This window comes from Aptenodytes patagonicus, chromosome 5 (assembly GCF_965638725.1).
Source record: "Aptenodytes patagonicus chromosome 5, bAptPat1.pri.cur, whole genome shotgun sequence".
NCBI classification, from domain to species: Eukaryota; Metazoa; Chordata; class Aves; order Sphenisciformes; family Spheniscidae; genus Aptenodytes; species Aptenodytes patagonicus.
In genome coordinates, this window is record NC_134953.1 from 79,604,280 (window position 1) to 79,620,731 (window position 16,452).

At 36.9% G+C, this 16,452-nt stretch overlaps 1 protein-coding gene across 3 annotated transcripts in view; it reads right to left on the reverse strand.

Annotated features, from left to right (window-relative positions):
* COL11A1 (collagen type XI alpha 1 chain) overlaps positions 1-16,452 on the reverse strand; it is a 166,757-nt gene that overhangs the window by 100,698 nt on the left and 49,607 nt on the right. The window contains exons 6-14 of one of the 3 annotated variants that reach the window (XM_076337917.1): positions 12,885-13,001; positions 12,467-12,613; positions 12,180-12,275; positions 9,745-9,990; positions 7,093-7,155; positions 5,465-5,506; positions 5,036-5,098; positions 2,241-2,315; positions 108-191 (exon numbers count right to left, since the gene is read on the reverse strand). In XM_076337917.1, coding sequence (XP_076194032.1) covers positions 108-191; positions 2,241-2,315; positions 5,036-5,098; positions 5,465-5,506; positions 7,093-7,155; positions 9,745-9,990; positions 12,180-12,275; positions 12,467-12,613; positions 12,885-13,001 — 933 coding nt within the window. The remainder of the gene's footprint in view (positions 1-107; positions 192-2,240; positions 2,316-5,035; positions 5,099-5,464; positions 5,507-7,092; positions 7,156-9,744; positions 9,991-12,179; positions 12,276-12,466; positions 12,614-12,884; positions 13,002-16,452) is intronic. The other 2 variants (XM_076337918.1, XM_076337919.1) reach the window with 2 other exon arrangements.

The following is a 16,452-nucleotide window of genomic DNA, read 5'->3' on the forward strand; positions in this document are numbered from 1 at the left end:
AGATGATGCTTAGAGCTCTTTACTTCCCATCCTGCATGATATAAAATGGAAATTTTTTTGGAGCTGTACCCTTGTGGCAGTTTTGTTTGCAGGCTCCTTGTGCTCACCCTAGCTTGCTGAAGAATAGCTTGTGCTTGAGCTTCCTGAGCTGAGATTGTTGGGCCCTTCTCACCATCTCCACCAAAGCGGAACTGCAAGTATCAAAACAAGAAAAGGATTCAGAATTTGTCAAATTAAAACCATGCTTGTTATTCGCTGCAACTGTGTAAACCACTTCAACGACACGGGGTCTCAGTCTTTAGTTCATTCCACTAACTTCAGAAGACTGCTGCACTGAGGCCACAGAATAAAATTGAAGTACTCATTGCTGCACTCCTGGACTGTTACTGCTCATGAAACTGCTAGCAGAAGCTTTGCAATGTTGCAGAGACACTAAGCTGCAACAAGAAGCACGGCTTTCCAAAGGTGTGGCATAGGCACGCTGGATATCAGGGCCATGAATCTTTCACTGCCCACAACAGTTTATTCAGTTTGCCTACGCCCAGAGCTGGCACGGTAACTGAGGTCTTTCTCCTGCAGTCATATTATTAGCCGAATGGAAGGATTTTTTTGGAAAGTGACGGAAAATGTATTGCTTTAAGCCCCCACAAATGAGCACCTGACTTTTTCTAAAACGAGTACTACCAAGCCTTCTATCATTTGAAAGGAGGCCAGGTGGTTTGTAGGGATCCGCGTAATGTGGAATCAAAATATTTTTCCAAGCAAAAGTGCCTAAATTCGTTGTCTTGCATCACTGAAAAGCTGAACCCATTTTGATGAATTCAAGCCCCACACATGATGATGAAGAGCCACCCATCCCACAAAAGGTGTCTCCCACATGTTACTTGGTGTTTTGAATGTATCTCTGTGACAAGACAGTCTACCACTGCTAGATTCGATTCCACCTGTTTACTCCTTTATACCAGGATGGCTCTCAAGCTAGTGAGCAGGTCATCTGTTATAAAGGGATAGTGGCTTCTCAGTGGGGTTTATAAATGTGGAAAACAATTCTGGACAGTGGTTAAAGTACTAGGCTGGAATTCGGGAGACGTGAAGCCAATTCCTTCCTTCCTGAGAAATTTCTGGTTTGACTTGGTGAATCACTTGTGGTGAGACTCATTAACATCTAAAAATAAAGCTAGTGAGATTTTCCAAAGTGACCGATAGGTTAAGTATTAGTCCACACTTACTACCTTTAGTGGAGCAAACTGATAACAGCAATTACAGACGGAAGAATGATTTGGGAATAATTCCCCTGAGGACTAGTGGCATTTTTCCATCAACTAATTATTGGTAAACAAATATTTCTGTTACACAGCCAGCTGCGATAACAGAACTTGGTGCAAGCACAAGGTCAAAAACATTAGCTTATTTTAATAAACTTCCATTGATTGTTTCATAAATAGAAAATAAACTTTACAAAATCATCCTTTCCTCATTGATACTGATGGAGTCCTGCCTCCTGTATCAGAACTGCAGCAACTATAGCTCTGAGACTTTTTACTTACTTTGCTTTACTTACCAAAAATACTGCCCCTTCATTTACAGTTGGTTTATCAATTCTCTGGGATGGTAGTACTCATCAGAGCTTTCACATACACACATACACTTAGGAATAATTAATTCCATGCATATAGTACTTTTCATACCACAAAGCTGCAAGATACTTTAACAGCTTTGGGCTTGTTCCTCCACCTGCTAAAACAGATGGTGTTTTGCTTTGACTCCAGTGGGAGCAGAGCTGGCTATGTGCATATATTTCTATTCAAAGGATGCACTGACTCTTCAAAGAGGACACTGAAGTCCAATTTAAGCATGGAATGCTTAAAATTCTCCATGTCAAGGAGACTTGAAAGCACACATGCCTGCTGGGAGTACATGCCCTTTATGCAACAGCAAACTCCTTGTTTAGGACATATAGTAGCAAATAATAGTTACTGTTGAAAACATAAGGAGGATTTCAGTGAGTATAATACATTCACGTAGGTTCCAATCTGGCAGCCATGCAGGAGCTAAAGCATATGTTTTCTTTGAGGAAAAAAAGGTACCATACGATCTTCAAATGCTTACACCATACTAGAAACTGTATCATCTCTCACCCAAAGACAAAATCAGATGAAAAAAGAAAACACCCATCCATTTCTCGAAACACGCTTCCTCATTTTGGAGGCTGGCTACCTTGTCATCATCATAAAACTTACCGGCAACATCAACATGGTACCTGGGGGACCTGCTAAACCATCAGCACCAGGGAGACCAGGGCGACCAGGTGGACCCTAAGAGAACAAAGGGATGAGAGAAGAACGGGTGAGAACAAAAAGATAGTCATATAAGATAAACCTTTTGAGTCACTCACACACACTTACACTCGTATTCATAATGACGCACTTGGAGGTTTAATATTCTCTCTGCAAATGGTTTGGGAATCTTATTCATTATTAGTGAGGTAATTAACGAACTGAGTTTGGGGAAGACATTCGGCAATAGGGAAGAAAGCTATTCTCTTTAATTATCTTACTTACAAATTATATTAAAAAAAAGGAGTACGGAGCACTTAATTACAGAGGCTCTGCTCATGATTTCATAGGCTGGGCTGAGCTGAGCTTTGCATTGTGTTCCAGTGTTTGCTTTACTTGATACAGAGAACTAACACTCCTGATTCTCTTTAAACCCTTTGAGTAAGCTTAATTTACAAAGGCTACATAAGTCCTGCAGCTATGACTCGAAATCTATTTTTTATGAAATCTAATTCTCCCTTAGAGTTTAAAAAAAGCTAAACTTTTTGTGTAAGCTGGAGTTGAAGAAATGTACCATGTGTGTACATGATGCTCCTAATTATTGATCCAACACGCTGCATAGATAAATACTGCCGTTGTGACAACCGTCAGATTTACAATTGCACCTTTCCTCCCAGCAATCTGCATGCTGCATTTTTACTAGCTGAAGTCAGGGCAGGAAGGACCTGCATCAGGAGTGCTCATTTGCCTGCTGCACGTCTGCCAAACAAAGTACTCATTCACCAGAACGGCTCTCTGCAGGGTTGCAATGACAGACCAACAAACATCAAACTGTCTTAACGGGTTCCTTCTGCTGCTCAGGAGTTGAACAAAACAATGGGAATCCGAAAAATTTTCGTGTTTTTTCCCCTCTTCAAGAACTAAGATCAGTAGTCTGTTACTAAGTCTGTTTGAGCTCTTTTTTCAAAAAAGCCTGAAGCATTGAAAAATAATTCGCTACTAATAACAGACTACAGACAAATCTTAAATTATTACTAATTCAGATGTAAAATATTGAATAAAATGTTGTAATTGTTAAAAAGAACCATTATAAATACAGGGAGTTTTGAGTTAAGGTTAAAAATTAGAAAAATAATTAAATGCACTTGCAAAGCACCCAAAGAACCTTCACTCTGACCTGCAGTGACTTTATGCCATATGATTATGAGTCTTTGTGAAGATTAGAACTGAAAGATTAGATCAGAAGATGAACATTAGATTACTGAAGATGAAACTGAAGATTAGATTAGTTTTCACTGTCTTCTTCCATTGCACCATTTTATGTGAGTGAAATTCATCCCCACCGTAAGCAAAAGTGGGACCACTTATGGTCCTCTCCAGAAGGGTATGTTCATTCATTTCTCAATTGTCTTATACCCATCATTAGGATTAGAATGATACAATAATTTAGTACAGAAGCTGAAGCACCATAGGCAACTACAAAAAGTGGTGGATTTCTCAGCTAATTGTTCTGTAGTTCCACGCTTAAACAACATTCTCAATTATTCTAGGTATTAATTCGGGCTTTTTAAAATTAAGCAATGTGCTTTTCTTGAGTGGTAATTTTCTCAGAATGTTACTTTTCTAAACTTTTTACCTAAGACGAAAAGTAGTCAGAATAGTTATAGCAAAAGCTAGAGCCTTTATTCACATACACTGTTGTTTAAGTAAAAACCCAAACCTGTCCACATACGTTTAAAATTTGAAGTAAGACATGTTATTTCATTAGGATGGAATCTGACAGCAGAATCTGGTTGCAGAAATCTGTATTGTTCTCATGAGTTTGGTAACTCATTTCTACAATTATTTATTTGTGTAATGTGTCCTTTTTTATATAAAACATGAAGTCTGTTCCATGACAGGGACATGATGTGTTTAGTCAATTTTATAAGTTTAAATTCCAAAATATGTTGTTTAGTTAATCTTCAGGAAAGAAATATGAAAGAAGAGTGGATGCTGACTTACTATCAAGGTGAAGCATTGTTGGAATTTTAATATTACATCATTATTCAGTGAAGCAATAGCATCTTCTCAACATCTTCTATACACAAATAGAGCATGAACATGCTAGACTCGTCAGTAAACTATCACTCATAAAACTCAGGAAAGTTTTTTTGTAGCATATTTTCCTCAAATAAATGTATTTAGGCTGTTTCAAAATTGTGTTAGTTATGGTGGTAAGAAAAGGCTTGTGAGAACACGTCAGACTAAAACAATAGCTTAAATTTCAGTTATATTCATGACTGGATAGGGTTCTCATTCAGTATGTTATTTAATATGGCCAATAAATTCTGCCTAGATCATCTAAATATTATCCATCACTTTCAACATAATCACGTGTATTTTGATTCTGCAGAGCTTGTTTTTCTCTGTATCTCTACATGTTATAGCTGCTCATACTGATTTTTTTAAAACTCATTCAAATCCATATGAAATGTTTGTACTTACTGCTTTATTATATTTTAAAATAATTCACATCAAAACAGAGAAATATAGACAAATAGGAACTTAACTTTTTTCCTGTATTTACAGTACATATTTCTACCACTAAGGAAATGTTTATCCAGATTCTCAGTTGATTTGATCAGCTGAGTAAAGTTCCATTGAAGTTTCTTAACCTATGTGTATGTATTTCAGATCAGGATCTAACGCGCTTACTCTTGTAGCAATTAGTGCAAGACATACCGTGAATACCCAGGATAATCTCTATGTCGACTTACCCTTTCACCAGGGTCACCTGGAGGACCAACAGGACCTTGTAGACCTGGGGGACCTGTAAGACCCTATGGAAAATGAATGACATTATTATGCTGAATGGCGGCTTGCAGCATTTTTGAACTATTTTTCCTCTGGAAAGTTATGTTGGACAAATATTTGGATAAAATAATTATAAGGCGGTATACTTTTTTGTCTTACAAAGATTTATAGTCAACATTCAAAAGTTTGGTTTTCATGTGCACTCAGCCTGTAGCATGCCATCACTGAAAATGCTGGAGACGACCCTTTTTTACTCCCTTCTATAAATGCTAAGTCCAATATATCATTTGGGAACTATGATAAGACCAATATTAATTGCGTTAACTCATGAATACCAAAGCACAGTGGACAAATCAAAGGCAATAAAAGGAAATTGTGATTAATCTACTTACAGCAGGTCCTCTTGGTCCCGGTGGTCCTTCAATGAGCATACCCTAGGGGGGAATGAAAAAAGATACTAAATTGGTCGTGTCTTGGAGAAAAATATAAAACACCTTTTTAGCTGAACTACTAAAGTCACTATTTCTTAGCGTTTTGATAAACTTTTCTGGGGATCTTCTCTCCACAGTTACTAGAATTGGAATCTGAATTGCTGCATGGCTTTAAAAGTGAGAAAGACTGCTAGGCTGGAGGCATCTCATAGTACTTGATTCAAAATATTTAGGGTTTTTTTAATGCTCTTCAAGGATTTGATGTGAACAGCTCTGGCTATTTCTATGTTGTGGGTCTTATAGCACCTCCTAGTTCCTTTTTTTGAGTGCAGACACTAGTCCAAATTCCAGGCCGTGGTAAGACCTACGAATACATGATCCTCACTTGTACTTGGCTTTCCATAGGAAGGAGGACTGGACAAACAAGCTTGAAGCTAGCTGTAGTGAACTCCAACAATGTTGGAGATTGGCAGTGGATACCTCTTCAGTATTTTGGATGTAAACTAAATGTATCTTGCAATGGTTTAAAAAAGCCATGCATTTTATGAGCTAACACGCTCTGAGCTTCTTCACAGAACACGACTGAGATGTCACAGTCTTGACTTGTAACTTGTTCATTATTGTAGTCCTTTAACTCTGGTGATCAGTAACTTAGCCAAATGCTAATCCTAGGGTCGGAATATTGAATTAAAAGGGAGCTTTTGGATCACGGAGTCCAGACCTTTGATATTTAGGTAACAATAGCACATCATAGTATTTTATCAGGCTTCAACTTAAGCTAATTTTTTCCCTTGATATTTCTGTACCTAATTTTCTATGAAATAAAAACCAGATTAAACTTTAATTTCTATTTGGGTCAAACACATATTTGAAAGCAGTCCTTGAAAATTCGAGAAGAGTAAACCACACTGGCATTCAACTCCTGCTAGGTATTATAAAATGATTATTTTTGTATAATCTGTGTCTTCTTTTTAATTCAGTTACATTTTAGTTTCTAACTGTCAAGCATGACACTACAGTAAACTTTGTCCTACTGTAAAAGCCACTTAGTTACTATACTACTATTTAAAGATGAGAAAAAGTCTGTAAGCTACTGACCCATTACTGTGCTTATGACCAAGCTGTAACCTCCAAAGAAAGTATTTAATTAAACTTTTAGCAGTTTGATCGCACCAGCACAGGTTAAACATACAAGCATTTGTTTAACTTCTCAGAGGGACTTCTGTGCCCTTGTTGAGACCTGTAGTTACAGAGTTACCTGTGCCTAAGCGGGAAGCTATCTCTGTAAGTCTGTCCAAGACGTAGTTAATAAATGGCCTGAAGAGCAGATTGATGCTCTGTTTTCCTCTGCACAAGAAGATTCTCCTTGCTTTAAGGAACGTGTGGTTAGTCCTTTGTGTAACCGAAAGAGAAGGCTGAACAGGCTACTGTCTGTTATCACTTTTACACCATCCACACTGCAGGTGATTGTTTCAGAGATCACGGATAAGGTTACTGTCATCCTATCATGAACAACAGGGTTTGATAATGATGTATCAACAGTGTACATATACAGTGCTAAAGGAAAACTCACCCACATCTGTACTTACAGGTTCAATCACAGCTGGTTCTCCCTTTTGGCCTTTTTCTCCATAAGCCCCGTGTCCAGTCACCTGGCCAGTAAAAACAGCCCCCAAAATGAAAATAAGTAGAAGGTCTAAGGACCTGGTACAATAAAGAACAGCAGCAACCTGTAACTGAAAGCTAAAGCTGGAACTGATCTGTGCTATGAAAAACACATCACAGGCACAAACCATATAAATCAAAAATATGTAATACATGAGAAATGGAAAATGCAGAAACTGCATGCATACTTTTCAAACTATTGGATATTGTCCATTTGTAGTTTTCCAATGAGATGCAATAATTTGCATCCCGTGGTTTGCATTAGGACTTTGGACTAAGAATCTATAACTTCCGTGTGCAAGTCATAAAGTTGTTTCTTTTCTTATTTGAATGGACATATTCTTGGCAATTAACAGTGAGTCTTCATGGCTTTCTGAGTTAAGCAAGCCTAAAGTAAGCTGGAAAGAAAGATCCCTTGGTCCCATATGGACAGTACCCTTCAAGCTCCTAATTTCATTCATTAGACGTCCACAACATGTGGATTAGTCTGAGAAGAGTCTATGACTTCATGGCATAAATGGGAAAGGTGTTAAGTGGCATGGTAAACATTAAATAGTATTTCATGGATAGCCAGTTATGCCTCCTAACTACATGAATTAGCATCAACTGCAAAATTCTTTTAGGATCAGCTCTACGGGAAGTTTTGGGTTCAGGATTAAGATAACAGAAGTACCTAAAACAATAGGTCAATAACACATGCTAGTGGCAGAACACAGACAGACTCAAGCTTCGAACAAAGAAAAAGATTTTTTTTTTTTTCAAAACAGGACATATGTATTTTTCTTCAGAATTACCTCTCTTGATTGCTAACATGTCCACTGCAAACTAGAAATTAAATTCAGCTCTGACCAGATGAAAATTTGAAATGCTTTTTTATTTCAGTAGAGTGATTCCATGTTTACACTAAAATAGCTGGGGATTTGAAAATGTTAAGGATAATGTTACAGTATTTCAATATGAAATATTTTGGAAAGAAAAAACAGAGATATAGGTTCATGGCTTGTGCATTTTGTACTGATTTATAAAGGCACAGATCTCACTAGTAACGATGCAATAGTTCATAAAAATCAAGTAGCAAGAGGTATAGATAAATATGTTTTATTATATTAATGAAAATTGGTTGTAAAAAATTACATCAGGTCTCCATCTTTGGAAATATTGCCCCTTTTTTGAAAGTTTCCAGGTACTGAGTACTTTTCACCTTGCCTTTTTTAACAGAGGTAGAACTTCACTTGTTCCAAATACATCCATATGTCAAAGGAAAATGATATGATATAATCTGGTTCAGCAGATGAGAGTTGTAATAAAGCTGGCACAGGTCAGAGCCTGGGTTCTAAGTCAAGCTTCCTGACTCCTTCAGTTCTGTAGTAAGGCATTTTAAGTTGAAATTTACACCAGGGGATAGAGTCTACACAGTCATTTGCTTAATGCAGGCACAAATGGTGCCTTATGGGCTCTTTGCTTTGCAGATAATCTGACCTTTTCTGTGTCATTCTGCCACAGTGTCCCCATCTGTGCTAGAAGGAAAAAAGTAAGCTTGTATCACATTGCATAGATAAGGATCATTAAAAAATACAATGACCCCAACAGGGTTTAGAAAGGAGTGATAAATGAAATACAGAAGCATGGGTTTCAAGGTTGGCAGAGAAAAGCAACCTCACAGCATTTGCTGTTATTTCTTGGATCCTTTGTAAACTGAAGTTTGGAGTTTCTGAGGAGAAAATAAAGATAAGACTGAGCAAATACTGCAAACGGAATTCTCCTTTCCTACTATATTCAGGGCCTTCCCAATTAAAAATCCAAGCAGGAATTATTTTGCTTCCAGTCTTAGTCACAGTAATTTTCTTTGCAGCTTCCACAGTCCGGTAAACTGGTAAACAAGGATCTTGGCACAACTAAAGGAAAATTAAAGCCTTGCTCTTAAGCCTGTGATTAAGTCAGAGGGAAAGAGAGAGCTATAAAACACAAAAAAGAGCATGATTCACAGGATCCACCATGTCATCCTATCTTTCTTTATATATACTGATCCGTTAAATCACTCCTGCAAGGTCATAAACCTGTCACCATTGACTAAGCTTATTTTCATGAAAGGGTTCAGACCTTCACCTTCCCACTCATCAACTTTCTCCTTGGAAAGCAGCAGAAGCCATAGGATTCTAGACACTTATATGCATTTCAACTTCTTAGGGTAATCATATAAAAATATTAATTACAGTACTTGCACCTGCATTAGAACTTACATTCTTTCCAGCTTTAGCTCTAGTTTAGAAAGATTTTTAAAACTGTTCATTTTATCATTTAGTTTTGGAATTCCACCTCCTCTTTCCATTCCCTCCCATCTTCAACCCTCCCTGATTCCCTTCACCAAAAGAGACAAAACCCCTGCATTTAATAAAAATAAAAAGTTCAGGATTACTAAAACAAGAGGATGGGCTTGATCCAAAGCCTATCAAAAGTGAGAATATATCTAATACGTACAAGGAGCTCTGGATCAGGCTCTGTACAGTTCTGAGACTGTACAACTATAAAGAATCACTAAATTAAATTAATCTGCATTATGCCTTCAATCAACTTACGCTCGTTTCTGTGATATCGGTCTCTGCGGGAACACCTGGACCAAACTCCTCATTAGTGGAATCAGTTGGTTTCTCTTCATATTCTTTATATTCATAAAAATCATATTCGCCTAAATCTCCATCTACCAGCAGATCAGATTCACTGAGGTCTACTCCTTTGTTTCCATATTCAGTTTCCTCAGTTTTTTTATCATAATCCTCTCCAGTTATGTATTCTTCAGCAAATACTTCTTCAGCGGGATTTTGCTATTCATATCAGTAGCAAAGATTTGGGAATAGGAGGAATAAGTGAGTTATTGTTAGTAAAGCAATGTAAGCATATGCTGATCCACCATGATGACTTGTCAAAAGAAGAAAGAACAGAAGAACTACAGCATACCGTCTTTTAATTAGAGTCTGAAGGAATGGAAGGTCAGCCTTTCAGAGTAATTAAAAGATCTTTGTATAAGTAGTACAAAGAAGTAATGCTTTCATACGCTTTTTTCTTTAATTTCCAAAACCATTGAAATCAATATATCCAGCACACTATGTGTACTGCTTGCTTAATGTTACTTTAGTGCCAAATATAGCTAAATTTCCTTGCTTGGTTTCACGCTTACAAGCATTCATGAATGAACATATGCACCGCAATGAGCAGTGAATAAATTCAGACCTTTTTACAATAACAATGTACAGGAAGTGCAAGCATCGCTTTAGTTAAGCCTTCTTTATTATTTTGTGTCTACAAATACCAATGCTGAGCTAAATGTTTCAACTTCTTTTCTCTTGTTAATGATTTTGCAGTTTCTTTATTACTCAAAAAGGCATGGTTCATGTCTGTCATGGCAATTTATATATTTTTTGGCTGAGTCAAATTCCACCTGCAAAACTCAGATTCATTTTAACATTTCTGAAATCTCAGCTTTCACCTCCAAGTCTGTAAACTGTCAAACCAAGCAACCAACTTACAAGCACCGAAGCAGTTTAAAAGAATGCTATATTTGAGATGTACAAAACCATTTGGGAAAAAAAAGAGGATTGCTTTATTCTGTTACAGAGGTCTCTTGAAAGGATAATTTTGAAAGAAATCAAAGTTCAGATATTGCTAATATGAGACGGATATTCTAGATGGTCAAAAAAGATGAACTAGTACGATCTTTAAAAATATATTAAAACTCTAATCAACATCCAGAGTAATTAAAAATATCTTGATCTAACCATGATATTGAAATATATTGCAATTAAAATAGAAGGCCAGATTCTGATTTAACAGGTGCCTAATTCCATTAGCTACAGGACTATGACTTTTGCCTTACAGCTAGAGTAAATGCGGATCTGAACCAATTCTAAGCCAAATTTTGCCTTTATGCAGAACTGCTCTCGCTAAGGAAAGCATTTAGCACTTTGGAACTACCTCCTAACAACTGTACTATTGTACGACTGGCCTATAATTGCCCAAGAAACAGAATGATATAAATATGCCTCCGTCGATCAAGTTCTGAGAAGTAAACATGAGATTTAACACAAGAACAGTTTACAGTAGAATGAGCAAAATGTATCTTAATTCACCTTCACCTTCCAAGATACATAGGAGGAAAACCAAAAAACAAATGGGGACTCTCTTTCTCTTTTCAAATGTTTGGGGGCAGTTTTGTACATCTTTTAAGCAACATATCTTCATTTTGAAAGGAAAACGTAAAATAAAAATGAAAACAATACTTCTTATAATCAGCCATCATTTTTCTAAAACTAGCATTAATTAATATGCAGACATATTAATCAACACTGGCTTTAGGTGCAGTAATCTTAACAAAATAATGTTTAGGCTTGTCATTGTGGCTTTCTAAAAACGTGGTTTCTAACATAAGTGAAAATAATCATTTTATCTTTTTTGACAGTTCAAAATACAATGTTTCATAGAACCTCAGTGAAAAGCAAATAATTTGGTTTTGTTAGCTGAAGAACTATTAAAAGGAAATGATGGCTTCTGACTCAACTTCAATATGCTGCCATTCTTTGTCTTGTGTTAGGCTCATTTTATGCTGCATCTTAAAAGTTACAGGAAAAATTAGAGACTTCACTTCCTCTTAGATTAGGAGGACTATGTCTAGTATTTAACCTAGTTCATACTAGACATAGCCCCATTCACATCCACACTGAATGCAACAAACCTGCATTTCCACAGCAAATATCATCGAATGATTTCCAGAATCATGAACTCTGCAGTCTAAAGATTCAGCAGATCTCTACAGAATTAATGGGAGTTCTGCCCAAGAAAATGGTAGGTTCTGATATTGCTGAGAAAGCATAAATTTGCATTAATTGCTGTTATGCATAGATATGTGTATTTACACAGATGGACATTCATCCTTTTAAAATGTGTTTGTGCTTCTTCAGTCATTGACACCTGGTGGGCAAGTATTTTTGTCTATCATTTTCTCAAGAGTCCTTATTACCTCATTTGCTTCCGTGGTTCTGAAGGGAGCTTCTGTCTGGGGCCCATAGTCATTTTCAGCTATGCTATACTCTTGAAATCCATCAACAACGTTTGCCTAGTATGAAAGAAAAGGTACATTATTAAAAAAAATCTTGTAGGAAAAATTCAAGAGGTATCACTTTTATTCAGGTTATGGTATTAGCCAGCCGTATTCATCTAGTGGGGTTAGGTATATTTTTTCTTATTATCAGAGATCTTCCAGTCTTGGCCTGGGAAAGATCTTGATTATTGCTTGGCTACCTTTACCCCTAGTTTGTCTTTTGTTGCTGCTTGATAACTTTTCTTCTTCTTGGATGCATAGTTTTCAGATTTTTTTGTTGTGGCCTTTTGGGGTTTGTCCTTTGAGCTAGCGGCCACTGTCCTCTTCTTCTTTTTGACCATGGCTTTCTTTTTCTGCAAACGTTATGAAAGATGGAATGGGAAAACATAAATAAAATGAAAAGAAAATCGAGACAGCATGAATGAAAGAAGGGTAACCAAATGTGAGATGAATGCTGTCAGCCGTGAGACCTTCCATCTCTAACTGAAAGCAAGTGTTACAGCTACAGAGTAAAGAAATGAGTGGAAGGAAAACATTAAGCTTATACACAGAAGACACAAATTGACAAACCATGTGGTAGGGGACAGCTGGACACCACACAACAAACAGATCAGATTCTGTTACCTCTGTTTGTGCTACTGTCTCTTCGAACAGTGGGGGTCCCTCTGTTACAGAATCAGTTTCTTTATAATCTGCATCCCCATACTCATAGTCATATTCGATAAAATCTTCCGGTGTGTACTACATTGCAAATGGAAAAATATCAGGCATTCCCATGTTAGTGGTAGCAAACTAGATTAGCAATACTGGAAAGCATCTTAACCTTTACTTAGGAGTAAAGTTTAAGAAAATTAAGGTAGTATGAACAATTCAATACAGTTATTCATTTGGAGGAAAAAATACAATTTCTTATTTCTTTCAAAACACAATACAAAAGTAATAAAAAAGCAAGTAGTAGTGCCAGGAAAAAAACTCTCTTTTATTGGACTGCACAGAAGAATCAACTATAAATTTGGATTACTGGGAGCACCAACTGACCTTTGTGAAATCATACATTTATTTAATCTTTAAATTGCAAATAATGCCTCTTTTTACCTATACTCTTTACCTGTGTTTTTTTCAGGTGGCCAGAAGAGCAGAGAGTTGCCAATATCTGACATGAATAGGGTAAATAATTTCAGATACAGGAAAGAGGCCACAACTCACAAATAACCATGGCCATCCTCCTCCTTTGCTGGAGAGTTCTCAAAACCGGGGCAGCTCCATGGTACACACTGCCTAACCAAATGCTTTACTGGTATAATTTCATTGAAAGGTCAGATCCTCAGCTGCTGTAAATTGCTCCATAGCTCTGTATCTATAGTAACTAGTATCAAATGAAGATTTGGCCCACAAAACTTTTACAAGAGAAAATGGGTTTAGAATTGGCCTGTGTAATGTTGTGAACACGGTCTAGGGAGCCAGGAACGCCTGAGCTGTAATGTTGGCTGTGCCATGAAGATACTGGTCTAGGTATTACGTGCACCGAGTACTGCTCATCACGGCTGAGAAGAAAGGGCAGCTTTAAACTATCTTACCACTCCTGTCATGCTCGAAGCTACAGGAACTGGTTGGTCCTGTAAATGAAAGCAGTCCCATGGCTGCTACCAATTCTCTTTACGTCCCCGGGGAGCCAAAGGAGGGTGGAATTGCGGCCAGAATCTGGCCAAGTGTCTACTTTCCCTTGTTTAGGAAGAAATATTCTAATGTGCCTCATGTGAGCTAGCCACTTCTGAAATCTCCTCTCTCCTGCTACAAGTCAGCATCGTTGTCTGTAAAATGAAGACAATATCTGTTTGTTTCATTAGATTGCTGAGAGGATTAGTACCTTACGCTTCCAAATGACTCTGAGGAGTCACAGAAGTCATAAATATCATCAGCATCAGAAAGAGATTGACATTTTAGAAGAAATTATAAATGAGATTAAACCAGATCTCCATATTCCAAAAGATATTCTACCATGTGACCAAATTACTGGTTTAACTGTTTTCTCTGGCAAAGCCTTTTGATACATTTCTTGTACTTATGATTTTAGTGCGCAGAAAATATGGAGAAGTTGATTTCCTCAAGAAGTATGAGACTAACACTGAAAGGCCTTAATCACTTAAAAATCCCTTTACATGGGTTTCTGTTACTTCACTCCTGTGACTCCTCAGAGTCCTACTATGACCAACCGCTTTTCTTAAAAAGAAGATACGGATTTTTTTAAGAAGCTGGATGCTTTTTATTTGATTGTCCTTTTGATTGTTTCTACACCCGTGCCCATATAACTTGGCTAGTCATGAGATTTGATAAACATATAGAAAGAATGTAACATACTTTTGGTAATTGTCCGAAACCATATTGCACATTAATAAGAGAACATCAAACTGCACTTAAATAACAAAACATTTATCATCCTAGGTGGAGAATATCCTCTCTGTGAAGTACATTGGTGCTTTATATCTGCCTGTTATATAAAGTAAGCAACACTTTGATTTCATCAGTGGTATCATTGGCATTACAGAAATAAGTTGATTCTATTTGTACTTTTCAAAAGCAGCAGCATTTTAGACTTAAACCTGGTAAGTAATATGTGATTATTCTCTCCCTGTTCAGTAAATTAAGATTCAGTCCTAATCCCAGTGAAGTCAATGAAACATCTTTGACTTGTAAATGGTATTGTCCAAGGGCCTCATGGGCAGTGACGATACATTTTTACAGATGTGTAAATGTATAAAAACATGTTTTCTGGCTTGTGCAGTTCTGAAAATGCAACTCAATACAACTTGTTTCTAATGAAGTAGGCCACTGACATCCAGAAAAGAAAACACAGTGACAAGTTTCTAGGAGACCATAAGCAGCCACATAAAGGAAGTAAAGAGAAGAAATAACCACATGGATGACAACAGCCGCTTTGAAATACAGAATAGCATTGAAATTGCTGTATTTCTTTGGAAATTATAAAAATGTGTGCAAATGCATAAAATCTAATTTGCTTTTCTACTGTCAAGAAGTCTATGCAAACTAGGTTGATCTACAAGAAAAAAAAAAGAAGTCTTTAGTGGAATATACCACTTCAAATTCAGTCATTCCGCCCTACCAGTGACAACCCATTACTTTTAAATGCTTTCCCAGCCAAACAACATGAATCAAACACTCTGCTATGTAATTTTTACCGGTACCAAAACAATAGACGCTACCCATGCTAAATATTATCCAATATCTTAAGGGGTAAGTGGAGGAACATTTTCGAGAGAATTACTGCTTCATTAGCTGGATTTAAATTTAAATATGCTGTTAGGAGTTTGTTTTAATAACTCCCAGACACATAGATTCCTTTTTAGTAAGCATTGTAAACCTATTCTGAAGCTGGAAGCATTCATTCCAGCATTCGTTTTGACCAATTAAGAATTAAAATATAACTCTGTGTTGCTCAGTATTACAACTGTTTTTCAAATCTCAGTAGTATGGCTTCCCTCAAGGTAAGCTGAATGGCTGTGCTGAACTGTGCCAACTATGCGACTAATAAAATTACAACAGTGGGTTACAAAAAGTTCTTCAGAGGCCATAAACTAAACAGAAATGTTGACTGGAAAAAAAAAGAAAGGAAAAATATCTGTGCCAAGTATGTTAGTATTAAAAAAGAAAGTGGTGAACAAATTGATATTTATGCTAAGATCTGCCAGAGGCATAGTTTGGAAAGCCAGACATTTATGAATGAGAACTAGAAAACACTCATACAAAAAAGCATGAGTATGTGGAGAGATCTATTGCATCATGCATAATCACACAGAAAATACTTTACTTTTGGGTATTGTGCTTCACTCATTTCTATTAAAGAAAATGAAACTTTCTTGACATATGCAAAATATTATCACAAATAGAGTGGTACATTTGGGTTGCAATGATATGCAGGCACACAGACAAAAAGAACAGGAATGGGTGAGAAGTGGGGAATGCCAGTTTCCATGCTGGAAATGATTACTGCCAAGCAAGTGAAGATCTTCTCCATGGACTTTTTTTTCTTCCTTTTTAAGAGCACAGTATCACAGGGGTATTACAGAAATTCTTGAACCTACAAGCTAGGACATGTGGCCACCATGCTGAAACCATATTCAAGGAGTTTCTAATTGGCAGTACTTTGTAGTCCCCCTGGTACAAGGGGGACAAG